The 14,331-nt window shown below is 37.7% G+C and overlaps 1 protein-coding gene and 2 pseudogenes across 1 annotated transcript in view; 2 read left to right on the forward strand and 1 right to left on the reverse strand.

Annotated features, from left to right (window-relative positions):
* Positions 1 to 14,331, reverse strand: part of SFI1 (SFI1 centrin binding protein) — a 79,501-nt gene that overhangs the window by 61,994 nt on the left and 3,176 nt on the right. The window contains 2 exon segments of the mRNA XM_036221449.1: positions 5,860 to 5,894; positions 5,897 to 5,998. Coding sequence (XP_036077342.1) covers positions 5,860 to 5,894; positions 5,897 to 5,965 — 104 coding nt within the window. The 5' untranslated portion in view covers positions 5,966 to 5,998.
* On the forward strand, positions 506 to 624 carry LOC118603646 (annotated as a pseudogene).
* LOC118603735 lies at positions 10,469 to 10,586 on the forward strand (annotated as a pseudogene).

The raw sequence follows: 14,331 nt of genomic DNA on the forward strand, positions 1-14,331 counted from the left end.
GAAGAGATCAGACTGAAACTATATGTTTGTCTGTTTACCTACATGTCTTATTTCCCTCAATCTATCTGTAAGCTTCATGACAACAGGGACCATTTATATTTGCTAATATATACTCAGCCTCTAATACACTGCCAGGCACACAGTAGGTACTCATAAAACATCTGCTGAATTAGGGCAGAAGGATGGAAAGGACAGGACTAAAGAAATATAAAATGGATAAAACAGAAGGCACTTTAAAAACATAGTAACGGTAAGCCAAAAAATCATGAAGAACAGGGGAGAAGACTAGCTTAATTAAGAACATCAGAACACATTTTTTTAATGTCAAAGGAAGAGTATGATTAACCAAGATATACAGAAAAATTAAAGTGAGGAGAAAGACAGAATTTTAAAATGTTCATCCAAAAGTGCCTAGAGAAAGGCATGCCCAGACCAATTCATTTAACGATTTACTTTGCAAGTGCATCCTGTGGTGTATTCTTCTACCCATTATTAAGAACCTACAGTCTACAGCCATGCTACCCTGAACAGGCTCGATCCTGGCTGATCTCAGAAGCTAAGCAGGGTTGGGTCTGGTTAGTACTTGGATGGGAAACCACCTAGGAAGACCAGGTGCTGTAGGTGTAAAAATAAAAAAATAACAGACTGTAAGCTGACAAGGTCTTTGCAATTTGTGAGGTCAACCAATGGTTGCCTCACCAAAAAAAAAGAACCTACAACAAAGGTAGGCCTGGGGATACAAAGAAAAATGTTTATTTAATATTAAGATGTCTTACAAGGAGCAAACAAGATGTTGGTAGCTTACCGCAAGTACAGGACACACCATACACATCTAATATTCATGCTTTCCTTCTTCCAAATAATAGAATGTTTGGCTGGGCACATAGCTGCCCAGAATAATGACTACATTTCTCAGGCTCCCCTACTACTAACTTCTGAAATTAAGTTCTAGCTAAGAGAACATAGGTAGGATCACCAGGTGGCTACTTCCTGTAATCTGCCTTAAGAGCCACCAATGCACACTTTTTCTTATCTTCCTCCACTGTGCTACCTTGGAATGGCTGTGAACTTGGACTGGAAGGATGAGGATCACATCCCAGAGATGGGAGAGTAGAGGGAGGAAGGTCACAGGTCCATGAGGACCTTCCTGGAATGAACCGTCATAACAGCTCTGGGTAACTTACCTCCAGATTTCCTGTAATAACTCCTATCTTGTTTAGTATCGATTACTATGGATATTCTGAACCTAATCCAAACTAACGAAGGGTAACTGCAAAGAGTATGAAGCATGGAGTGGTAAGAAATGAAGCTAGGGAATGAGCTGTGGAGAGGCCTTGAAGGGAAAGCTAAGGTGCTTGGACTGGAGCCCAAAGGCAAACAAGAATCACTGACAAGTCACTCTAAGAGACTTTTAAGTGAAAAGGGGGTGACACAGTCAGATTTGCATTTTAATGTTATTCTAGCAGTATTCAGAGATGACCTATAAATTATGTTCCCAAACTTTGATTTCAAACTCCCTAACAAATCTTCCCTAACTAGACTTCCTGCAGCGAGTGTCTTACTGGGAGAGAGGTGGCAAACACCAGTCTCTCTGGCAATTATATTCCTGATTATAAACTAATAAACCAGTACTTCATACATTAGAATGATTCAAAGTAATTGGCATTCTGGTTTGTACATCAGTTTAGCAAGCACAAGTCCACTTCCAAAAGACTTAGGGACCATTCACAAAATTACAGATGTGGGTGAACTGGAAATATTGCAGTGTGGTGGGAATTTACATTCTGGGTTCTACCAAGGTCAGGGAAGTGCAAGCCTTAAAACTGGTATAAGGTGATTCCAGATTAGTAATGAACCAAGGAAACTAACAGAGGAAAATGTAAATTCTTTCTAGAGGAAGTCACCTTCATCATAAGCCTAAAGACATTCCTATACATAATTTTCAATATACAATGTCAAGCACACAATGAAGCTAGACTCTGTGATTAAGGAAACAGAAATAATGGATCTATGAAGGCTTCGGATATTAAAGATACATTTATATCTTATATACATACACATACACACACACACCTTTTATTCACTCAATGAAAGTTTATTGAGTACCTATTGCTTGTGAGGTGCTAAATATATAAAGATAAAAAGATAGTTTCTCAACAGCTTACAGTCTGTGGAGATGACAAACAATGAGAATAGCAACTGTTAAATCCAATGAAAGGGTGTTGTGGGAATGTACACAATAGGTACTTAATCTATACGGGGTTGAGAATCGTGGTCAGAAGAGGCTTCCAGGAGATGATATTAGAGTTGAGTTTGGAAATATGAGTAGAAATTAGCCAGGAATTGGGGTGCAAAATGAGAACCAGAAGGAGTTGTGTAGAAATACTCAATGTAGAAGAAAAGTTCATGGAGAAGTGAAGAAACTCCAAGCAGTCTAGTAGGATCTCAGACTGATTTACATTAGAATTACCTAGGGAATTTGTTAAAAACCTAGATGCTTTGATCTCATTCTAGATCTTTTGCTTCAGAATATCTGTACTGAACCAAGCATATGTGTGTATGTATATGCAACGTATATACATATTTTTAATTAATAGATTTTATTTTTAAAGCAGTTTTAGGTTCATAGCAAAATTGAGCAGAATAGGATTTCCAAATACTCTCACTCCCACAGGCATGTATATCTTAAAACTAAGTTAACTATGTTTAAAGAAATAAAAGTCAAGCTTGAACACATTTGCAGGGCAGAAGTATGTAACTATAGAAAGTGAGGTAAGAGCATTATTCACAATAGTCAACAGGTGGAAATAACCCAGCTATCCATTAACTGATAATGGATAAACAAAATGTGGTACAGCCATACGATGGAATATTATATAGCTATAAAAATGAAGAAATTCTGATACACGCTACAACATGGATCAACCTTTAAGACATTATGCTAAGTGAAATAAGCCAGACATAAAGGCCAAATATTCTATGCTTCCACTTACATAAGATGCCTAGAATAGTCAAATTCATAAGAAGAGAAAGTAGAATAGTGGTTTCCAGGAGAAGATGAGGAGTTATTGTTTAATGGATATAGAGTTTCTGATTGGGATGCTGAAAAAGTTTTAGGTACAGATGGTAGGTAGCACAGCATTATGAATATATTAATGCTACTGAATCGTACAGTTAAAAATGGTTAAAATGGTAAATTTGCTATGTATATTTTGCCACAAAAAAAAACTTCAGTGAATATTATAAAACCCACTGAATTGTACACTTTAAATAAGTGAAAAGTACAGCATGTGAACTGTATCTCAAAAAACTCTTTTAAAAGGCAATATCGGCCCATTTTTAGAGTACTTGAAAAATTTAGAAAATTATAAATAAAAATAGCCTATAATTTGAAAAAACTTTAAAACTACACAAACAAAACTAAAGTGTTTGGGAATACACAGCTGGATGATAAAACTACAAAGAAGAAAGTAACTACCATTCAAGTCAAGATAACAGTTACTCTCTGGAGGATGGGCAGGTACATTTGGGAGGAGGCTCTGGAATGGCTGACAAGGTTCTATCTTTTTTTATGGGTGGTGGTTACAGAGGTGTTTGCCTTGTAATAATTCACCAAGATGTATATTTTTATGCTATTTTCAATACTTGTGTTATGTTTATCAATGAAAAAATTATAAAAAAAGGATATGTGAAAATAAACTGTCCAAATTAAAAACTAACATGATTATGCACTGGGCCATAAGCAAGTTTCAAAATTTTTCAAATGCCTGAAATCATACACAGTAAGTTCTTTGATCACATTGTAATTAAATAGAAATCAAAAATCAAAGGTAATTAGAAAATCTTCATAAATTTGGAAATCAAGAAACACATTTCTAAAAACAAGTCAAAAAATCATAATACAAATTAATATGTTCAAATGATAACAAATACGCTATATATCAATATATGGAATGCAACAATAGCTGTGGTTAGAGAAAAATGTACAGCATTAGATGCATGTGTTCCAAAGTAATTAAGACTGAAAGTCAATGAGCTAAGCATCCAACAAATTAGATGACTTATATGAAATGAACGATGTCCAGAAAAACAAATTATTAAAATTGACTCGAGAATAGAAATTCTGAATAGAGCTATAACAAGAAAATGAATTAGTAATTTAAAATTTTTCCTACAAAGAAAAGCCAAGGTCAGTATGGCTTCACTGATTAATTCTATCAAACATTTCAAAAATAAATGATATCAATACTCTATAAACTTTTCCAGAAAACAGAGGAACACTTCAAAATTCATTATTTGAGGCCAGTATCACACTCATATATCAAAGGCAAAGGTCTGTCTCTGTCTCTGTCTCTCTCTCTCGCACACATACACAAAATACAGACTAATATCCCTTATGACTATAAACACAAAAATCCTCAAAAAATATTAGCAAACCAAATCCAATATATAAAAACCATATAACAAACACCATGACCAAGTAAGATTTATACTGGAATGTAAGGCTAGTTTAACATCTGAAAATCAATTAATGCAATACACCCTATTAATAGAAGGACAAAAACTATACATGATCATTTCAATAGATGCGGAAAAACCATTTGACAAAACCCAGTCATGATAAAACTCCCAAGAGTCCCAAAGAAAACAGCTGGTATACTAAAAACAGGATAATTTGAAGACAGTGTATTTACAAAGCTGTGGGTGTAAATGAACCACAAGGGCCAGTGCAGGAACCTGAAGCTAGTAGAAGCTAAGCTAGTCTAACCTCTAGGCTCAAAGGGATAAGAGGAAGGAATAATTACCAGAATCCAGAAGGACAGTCATACAGAATCTGCTGCCTTATAAAGTACTGCGAACTTCAGTGGAGGGACATGGCCAACTAAGTATCTTTCAAGGAAGGAGCCAAGAGAATAAATAGTCTGGCCTCCCACTCCTCTCTCTATACCTCCTGCCAGGGCTCCTCTTTAGCCGAAACCAACAGGAAGCTTGGATGCCAACAAGTGGAGATTAGATCTGAAGAGATAAATTGAAGATATCTAACACAAAGATAATTCCCTAGCTCATGTACTTTGGAATAATTCTGAACTACAGCCTCAAGGACTAGAACTTGTGTCTCAATATTATTAGGTCTTGCAGCTTCTCTTGAGTGTGCTGACCCGCTTACCTCCTACAACACAGGCTTCCTGTTGCCTCTGCATAGTGGAGACTGCAACCACTGTCATAGCAACCTCAGCATGAGATAAGCCTCTTTCTTTAAATCGTTGTCTCAACTTTAGAGAAAAGCCTCTGATTAGCCCTATGTGGTCAAATGCCCACCCCTGAACCAATCACTGTGTCTAGGGCAGTGATATAATACACTTGACTGGCTAGCTGAGAGTCATATACCCACTCTTGAGTCTGAGGTTTATTAGTAAACTGCAGTCTGTCTTGTAAATTCCTTCCTTTTGCATAGGCTAGCCAGAATTAGATTGTTATCTGGAATCAAAAGAACCCTAATGCAAGTTGAAAGCAACCATGATTAAAAGTAGGAGAAAGATACAGTACCCAGCCAGCCTTAATGTTGTAACTTCTAATCTCAGAAAAATCATCCTCATTCCTCCTCAAAATAAAATTTTAATGATATTTCCACGCATGCAAAATGTTTTTTGACTGTTAACATTAGGTAGGAAATATGTATTACACTCTAGATGAGAAACCTAAAAATCAACAACAAAAAATCCTTATCCAAACTTCCTCTATCAGCACTCATGATTTAGGAAAAAACTACATTTTTATTATTTTCACACTCAAAATGTTTACAGACTTTTATATGGGCCATAATTACAGTTATCTTTTTTGTCACGCCACATCACTCACCTGGAGTCAACTTTCCTTTCCATCCTCCACTTAATCTCTGCTTAATCTTTTGATGGACATTCAACCAGTGGCTTGATATATACTTCTTAGTGAGCAGATTCTTCATGAAGAATCAAAGTCTTTTATCTTCCCCTTCTAACTATAAGAAAAAGGGAATAAAAGAAAAAGTAAATTAGCTTTTGAAAACCTGCATGTCAGCTCCAGGTCTCCTGCCCCTCCTTCTTAATTCAACACTAGATGAACATAGGAAATCTTTGATCTAAAATTAATTGCATTTTTAAGAAGTTATTTTCTAAGAAAGGAAATTGAGAGGCGAGTGAACTACACTCAAAAAGTTATGACTGGCTCATTCTTCCTGTCCAGGTGATGTTCCAAGACCTTCAACTTCCCTTTATAAGAATACCAGTAGATGCCAAAAATTTCCCAGATTAATTTTTACAGTTGTCAATGTTACCTATAAGACTCTTCCGGCAGTTTTTGATCAGTAGTACAGTACTGTGTAAAATTTTCATTTTCATTTGGTGATAATTCCTACCAATAATGTTCATTATTGCATGATGTGAGTTAAATTGTATTCCCCAAAAAGATGCGCTGTGAATTTGACCTTATTTGGAAATAGTCTTTGTCCATGTAATTAAGATGTAAGTTACGATGAGGTCATACTGGAATAGGGTGGGCCCTTAATCCAATATGACTGGCATATTTATAAAAAGAGAAGAGACACAGAGACAGATATACACAGAGAGGAGAATGCCATGTAGAGACACAAGGAGAACAGTATGTGATAATGAAAGCAAAGACTGGAGTGATGTATCCACAAGCCAAGGAACACCAAGGACTGTGGGCAACACCAGAAGCTAAGTGAAAGGCATGGACCAGATCCTCCTCCAGAGCTTTCAGAAAGAGAATGGCCCTGTCGATATATTGATTTCAGACTTCTAACCTTCAGAAATGTGAGACAATAAATTTCTGTTGTTTTAAGCCACCTAGTTTTGTGATATTTTGTTACAGCAGCCTTTGGAAATTAATACAAGTGATAAAACAAAGGAGTAAGTTCATGGTGGAGCAAAGCTAACTAGGTGAACACGTCCTGTGTCGGGTAACTGTGATGTATTCTTAGGGAGACATTCATTCTAAAAAAACGAAATCACTCTTTATAATCAAGTTCACCTTTATAATCAAAGTCACACATTTCAGTGACAATCAGACAAGAAATTAGCTACAAAAGAGTTTATCCATGTAAAACGAATAGTTCTGAGATCAAACTTACATACTAGTCTTTCTGGCATTACACTCCAAGGGACAAAGGTCACCATTAGTGACTATTTCCGTAAATAAACTTAATTAAATGATGATTCGAAAAGGGATTTTTGGATAAATACTGCCGTAATAAATGGGTCATTGTAACAAGACATGGGTTTATGTCTTGTTATAATGATTCTATGGAATGTTATCTTTAGTGAAAGACTCCCCTTTGTTATATATTCTATGCCAACATTCTAATTACTTGTACATATCTGCTTTTTCCACTTGCGTATATAAGTCCCATGAAAATAGAAGCCATATCTGACTTTCTCATCACTATATCTTCAGCATCCAAAACCATGTCTGGAACCTGACGAGTGATATATAAATACTGGAAAGAGTGGGACAGGGGTTTGATCTCGATCTCAGTAAGGATATGAATATGAACTTGCTTCTGAGTTGGAGTACACAGAACAATAACCAAATATAAAAGATAGCCCCCAAAAAAGAAAGAATATTAGGTGTTGACTCCCAGTTAAACATACAGATTTCCCTCCTAAGATGACAGTAAACAATAAAAGGGTATACAAGAGATGGAAGAAGCAATCATAGGAATTGAAAGGTTTCTACAAATTTTGCAACGAGAGTGGAAAGCGGAAAATTAACTGACTTAACAGATTTGAAGAAGTAAAAACCAAAGAGTGAGATACTTAAGAGAAGCAGGCCACCAGAATCCCAGAAGAACTCAGAACTAGAAAGAACAAAGAAAGGCTCCAAAAATTGAAGCCATAGGCCCAAATGTGGGGACTGAATGAAAGCCTGTATGGTGAGCATTTGGAGTCCCTGGTCTCCTGCCTAACATGGCCAGGCAGGTTTACAGCTTCCTCCCTACATCCTGCTTCCAAAATTCGGGCAGCTAAACTGGGAGGTCCCAGTCAGGGGAATGGAAGAGTCTTCTCAGAAGAAGCTAAGAATTAACGGACCTTCAGATTCTGATATCTGTGCCCTACTTTTACCAATGAAAAGGCAGGCTTGCCCCTACAAAGCAGCTCACAAACCTACACCTGCTCAGACACGGAGGTTTCAACTAATTTCTCAGGTGCTGATACGTAAGTATGAATGGACAGCCTAGAATCACAAGACATTTGGAAATGACCTCTAACAAGAAAGAGACCGAAACAAAGGAATCAAAGAAAGTACCACCACCTGTGATTCCTGCCAAAAACTTGAATCTGAATATTAACAAGCCTCATCTAGAACTAAGTATTAACTTACAAAAAAACACAGGGGACAAATAAAATGACTTTGCAATCAGCAAAAACGACGATGTGGGAATGTTATAGAACAAATGACCCAATTCCTTCAATAAATAAACTGCAACATGGAGGGGGAAACTTACACATTACGAGACTTAAGATGCATATTAACCAAATATAATGTATAAACTTTGATTTTAGATCTTGATTTTAACAAACTACAAATGAACTGTCAAACAAAAACCATGAAACGAACAAGAAAATTTCAATTTTAACTTAAAAATGGTTTAATGTTATTAAAAAATTATTAACTCCACGACCACCAGAGGCAGATTGGACTCACTAGTTCACGCACCTTGCTCCACTTCCTCTACAACCATGTCTGACAAACCCAATATGGCTGAGATTACGAAATTCGATAAGTCGAAGAAAACAGAAACACAAAAGAAAAATCCACTGCCTTCAGAGAAACAATTGAAAGAAGGAAGCAGGTGAATCACAATGAGGCACGCATTGCCAATATGTACTGTACATTCCACAAGCATTGCCTTATTTTCTTCTGTTTAACCTTGTGAGATGCATAGAAGTTGGATCAAGCTTAAATGGCTGTGCTGTCCCCTTTTACATCAAAGAACTACTGACAACGAAGGCCACATCTGCCTCTCCTATCTGCCTGTCTGGCTGGCAGGGAAAGAAAATAACCTGCATGTTAGTGAAGGCAGAAGCTGGGTGGGACAACAGGGACATCTAGAGTAAATACCAGGCTGGTCTAAGGTATCCTGCAGGCTGTTAAATGCATATATATATACAAGCATATATACACATATATTTTGTTGTTAGCAAAATGGTTTTAATTATTGGATGCACAATTTTTTAATATGAAAATAAACTTTTAAAATCTAAAAAAAAATTTTACCATTCTTTGTTATAGTGGTATTGGTGTTCTTTTAAAAGGACACCTTATCTTTTACAGAATACACAGAAAATTTTACAGGTAAAATGAGAAATTTGAGCACCAAAATAATTAAAGACAGTAATAAATTATAACACATGAAATGAAATTGGAATTCATGATTCCAGGCTGATAATAAAGAAGAGAGACATAAATGGGAGAGGAGGGAGGGCTCCTCCTTACACAGAAGGGCCACTTAAGAATGTGGAGGAAGTTGTAGAGCTGGAAAACCCCCACTTTGGAACCAGGATGGAAAAAATAATGTTTAAGGGGGGAGCAAAAAAGTAAAAAGTAGTAAATGTAAATTAAGGTATGAGGATTCTGTCTCATTCTTGCAACTTTTCTGTAAATTTGAAAATATTTTTTTAAAAGAAATTATTTCAAAATAAAAATTAAAACAAAAATAATCCAGTGGGGACAGAGAGGTACAGATGAAACAAGACAGTCCATGAATGGATAGTTTTTAAAACTGGGTGTTGGGTACATATTATATGTTTGTAATTTTTCTTAATGTTGGAGGAAATAATTCTGGAAGAAACAAAGACAAAGTGGGGAACAGGAATAAAGAAAACCCTATAACTAATATCCTTAAAGAGATAAGAGAACATATTTATACCCATAGAATAAAATAAGGACATTAGGTAAAAGAAGAACAAGAAGCAGGAGAGCCAAAATAATTGAAGGCAGCTGATAAAGTTGAAGAAATGTCCCAGAAATAGGAAGTGGGAAGGGAAAAGAATGACAGAAGGAAATAAAAATAAAGAAAAAGTTAGAAAATCAGAGGCTCAATCCAGGGGATCAGATATACAACTAGTAGGAATTCCAGAAAAAGAGATAATGAAAGAGGAAGAAATTATCAAAAAAAAAAAAAAAGAAGAAGAAGAAGAATAAGAAAAGAAAATTTCTCAAAACTAAAGAATGCAAATCCTCAGATGAGAGAGGTCCTGCACTAAGACCAAATATCAGGGTAGATAAAACACTTTTTCCAATAAGCAAGAGGAAAAAGCATAAGACAGTCCTTAAGAAGCTACAGCAAAAATTGGATATTGTCAAAATTAAAAACACTTGTGACTCAAAGATTCTATCAAGGAATGGGAGAAAATATCTGCAAATCTGCTAAGGGCCTTATAGCTAGATTATATGTTAAAAATTCCTAGTCTACGGCCATGCCACTCTGAATGTGCCCAGTTTCATCTGATCTCGAAAGCTAAGCAGGGTCAGACCTGGTTATACTTGGATGGGAGACCACCTAGGAATACCAGGTGCTGTAGATATTAAAAAATAATAAAAATAATAAATAAAAATAAAAAAATAAAAATTCCTACAACTCAATAAAAGACAAATAACCAATCTAAAAATGGACAAAGGATGTGAACAGATGTTTCTCCACAGAAGACATACGAGATGCTCAACATCATTAGCCGTGGGGGAAATGCAAACCAAACCACCATTAGGATGGCTATAATCAAAAAGACAAGTTGGTGAGGATACAGAGAAACTGAAACTCTCATACAATGTTGGTGGTAATGTCAAATGGTGCAGCCACTTTGGACAAGTCTGGCAGTTCCTCAAAAAGACAGTTACCATTTGATCCAGCAATTCCACTCCTAGTATATCCAAGAGAACTGAAAATGTCTCTACAAAAACTTGTACATGAATGTTCATAATAGCATTATTTTTAATAGTCAAAAAGTGAAAGCCCATATGTCCACCAACCCCTGGATCGATAAACGAAATGTGGTTTACCTGTACAATATTATTCATCCATAAAAAAAAATGTGGTACTATTACATGCTAAAACATGGATGATCCTTGAAAACTTTATGCTAAGTGAAAGAAGCCAATCACAAAGGAGTACACATTGCATGATTTAATTTATATGAAATGTCTAGAGCAAATCTATAGAGTCAAAAAGTAAACTCGTGGTTGCCAAGGGCTGAGAGGAATGAAGGGAAATGAGTAGTGACTACTAACAGCTGAGTGACGACTAACATTCTCTTCAGGTGATGAAAAAGTTCTAAAATTGATTTTGGTGATGGTTGCATAACTATGCAACTACACTAAAAATTGAATTGAATACTTTAAATGAGAGAATTGTATGATAATGTGAATTATATCTCAATAAAGCTGTTAAAAAAAGAAAAGGAAGTGGTAGTAGGAGTAATAGTAGTAACTTCAGGAGAATGTACTCCAAAAGCCAAGGAAGCAAATAAAGAAAAAAATTAAAGGGAATCTGGCCAACAGCAAATCCAACACACATGATTGCAAAAGAAAAAAAGCAAATCCCAAGGCAGATGTGAAAAGAAGTCCCTGGATTAGAACAAGGTACAGGAGGCACAGAGCCACCAGACCAGATTAGAGCAGAGGAAGGTCTCCAAGAAAAAGATGAATCTGACAGTTTTAAGAGTATGCAGAAAAAGAGACAGCCATATGAGAAACGTTAAAACATTCAGAAAAAAAAAAAATTTTAGTGATCTGTGCATGGACTATTAGGCAAATTATTAATTCTCAGATAAAAATGATGGCATGTACAAGGGTTTCAGTACTTCACTTGGTTGAGCTGTAACTATATAATATAAACACTAACAAATTACCACAGAACCCCATAATAATGGAAGACAGACCACGAACTAATTGTCTCCCATGGAATAACAGTCAACACTTAATATGTAAAACTAACATCACAGGTGAAACACAGGTGAAAGAAATATCACCTATAAGGATATTTATTTTCAATTTATAAATAACATCAGGAGAAAAAGCTAGAAGAATAGAACTTAGAAATGGAGCGTGGGGTTATTTTCTGTTTTCCTTTTTTTTTTTTTTTTTTTAGGCGAGGCAACCCTTTGTTGACCTCACAGATTGAAAGGACCTTGTCATTTTACAATTCCTTATTTTTTACGCCTACAGAACATAGTCTTCCTAGGTGGTCTCCCATCCAAGTACTAACCAGGCCCAAACTTGCTTAGCTTCCAAGATCAGAGGGGATCAGGCTTGTTCAGGGTGGCATGGCGTAGACAAGGGGGATGTTTTCTATAAGCTTTTAATATTAGTTTTTTAAATTATGGATGTTAATTTGAAAAACATAATTGTGAAGTATCTTAAAGAAGGTTTTAAAAGTAGTTTGCAGTTTCTAACAGAAATGAATGATCCTACTAAAGCAAGGAAATACAATACCTAAATTTATCTTAAGCCCCAGAATAAGTTTCAACTACTTCCAGAAAGCCTTCCTTGACACCTCCAAGCCTCATGCTTTCATGGCATGCAATGTAAAACGCAGAGATTATATTCAAAATAACATTTATGTAGTAGGTACTCTGTGCCATGTACGATTACCTTTTCACTAATTACCTTTTTAATACAACCACCCAAACAAGGTCACCAGCTACGTGTACCAGCTGGGACTGGTACTCATTTTCGTTCAACAAATATTTACTATACATCTAAACAGAGGTTAATAAGAAATCCGAATGGTCTCCCAGCAAATAAAAACGATGCACGAATGAGGGGTAGCTTTCACCATGTTTTCCCAGTTGGCCCCTCCCGGCTCACATGGGACCCCTAAAGTCTGTATACACAAGCCCCTCGCGGGACTACACAGTAAGAATCCATAAACCCGCAACTCGGTTTCGCGCACGCAAAAGAGCCCTGCACGGACGCGGGCATCGCCACCCGCCTGCGGCGCACTAGTCGCACCAGAGGGAGGATGCTGCGTCCCCGGACCCCACGACAAGTCGCTGACAAGAAGCAGCACCCGACAAACAAGATGCCAGCTCCGTGCTGGGCGAGGAGGGCGGGCCCCGTGCGCAGTCCTACGCGCTCTTTTCAAGTCTCTTCTACTCCCCACCCAACCGGAGACTCTCACAGGAAAGCCACCTAGCCCAGGGCATGCGCTCGCCGCTGGGCTCCTAACCGGAGAGGCCGAGCCACTGAGATGTTCGGGACGGTCGGACAGGACGTTGTACCTGGGGACGCCAAGCCCTCTGGACTCGCGCCTCAGAGAAAGTCACAGCGGGAGCCGATATAAGCTGACCAGACTGGCACAGGACCGCGCGGCCGGAGCCGCGAGAGCGCTTCCAGCTCCTCGGCCCGCGGTCTCGCGCCGACCCCGCCCACTTCTCCACGGCGACGCGGCGTGCGTAAGGGACGCCCCTCCAGGGACCCAAGAGTTCGCGCAGCCTCAGTCCCGCAGGTGACACGCCTCCCCGCGGGAGCGGTAGAGCGCCGGGATTACGAGTTAGGCGGGAGAGGCGTGGATAAACGCATCCTCTGAGCTACCTTACGGAAGGCTCTCTGTCCTTGGCCCGGTAGCTTCTGAGCTCAGCTTCCTACTACTGCCCTTGGGACAAGAGGCGTGAGAGATGTTTCGAAGCGGATCCCAGAGTTACGTTTCGCACAGCAAGCACTAGGTACCCGTCTGGAGGCCGGCCCGAAGAGTCCTTCCCCTACCTCCAGTTCCCGCGTAAACCTCTCTTCTCCATAATTCTCGAGGAGTGCGCGCCCGCCGGCAAAGAGTACGGCGCGCGCATGCGCGGACCAGGAGGCTGTCAATCTGGACTGGGGGGTGAGAGCGTATGGTTTCGCAGATCCCAAGTTAAAATTATCCCTGGCTGATCTCTTCTCTTAACCCTTCCTTTAAAAAACTGCAATTAACAAGTTCTAGTTAATAAATACTTAAATTTTTAAATTTGGGTCCACACTGATCATCTCAAAGAGATGGAGGAGGGTAGGTGAGGCATTCTTATATGCTTTTCTTCTTTGCTTTTTAAAACATCATTTGAAAGCACAAGACATGTATAGTGGAGAAAGAAAAGGCTAGCATTATGCATGTAAATGCTTGAAAGATTTCACATTAAAAAAATGAAAAATAACTTTTTGGGTGTCTCGGGAAGAAAATCACAGATAACTTTCATATTTACTCTATTATCTATGTATTTAAAAGTGTAATTTTTTGTAATTTAATTTAAAAGTGTTTTAAAGGAGAAATTTTTGTAATTTAAAAGTGTTTAAAAGGAGAAA

This window comes from Rousettus aegyptiacus, unplaced genomic scaffold (assembly GCF_014176215.1).
Source record: "Rousettus aegyptiacus isolate mRouAeg1 unplaced genomic scaffold, mRouAeg1.p scaffold_m13_p_5, whole genome shotgun sequence".
NCBI classification, from domain to species: domain Eukaryota; kingdom Metazoa; phylum Chordata; class Mammalia; order Chiroptera; family Pteropodidae; genus Rousettus; species Rousettus aegyptiacus.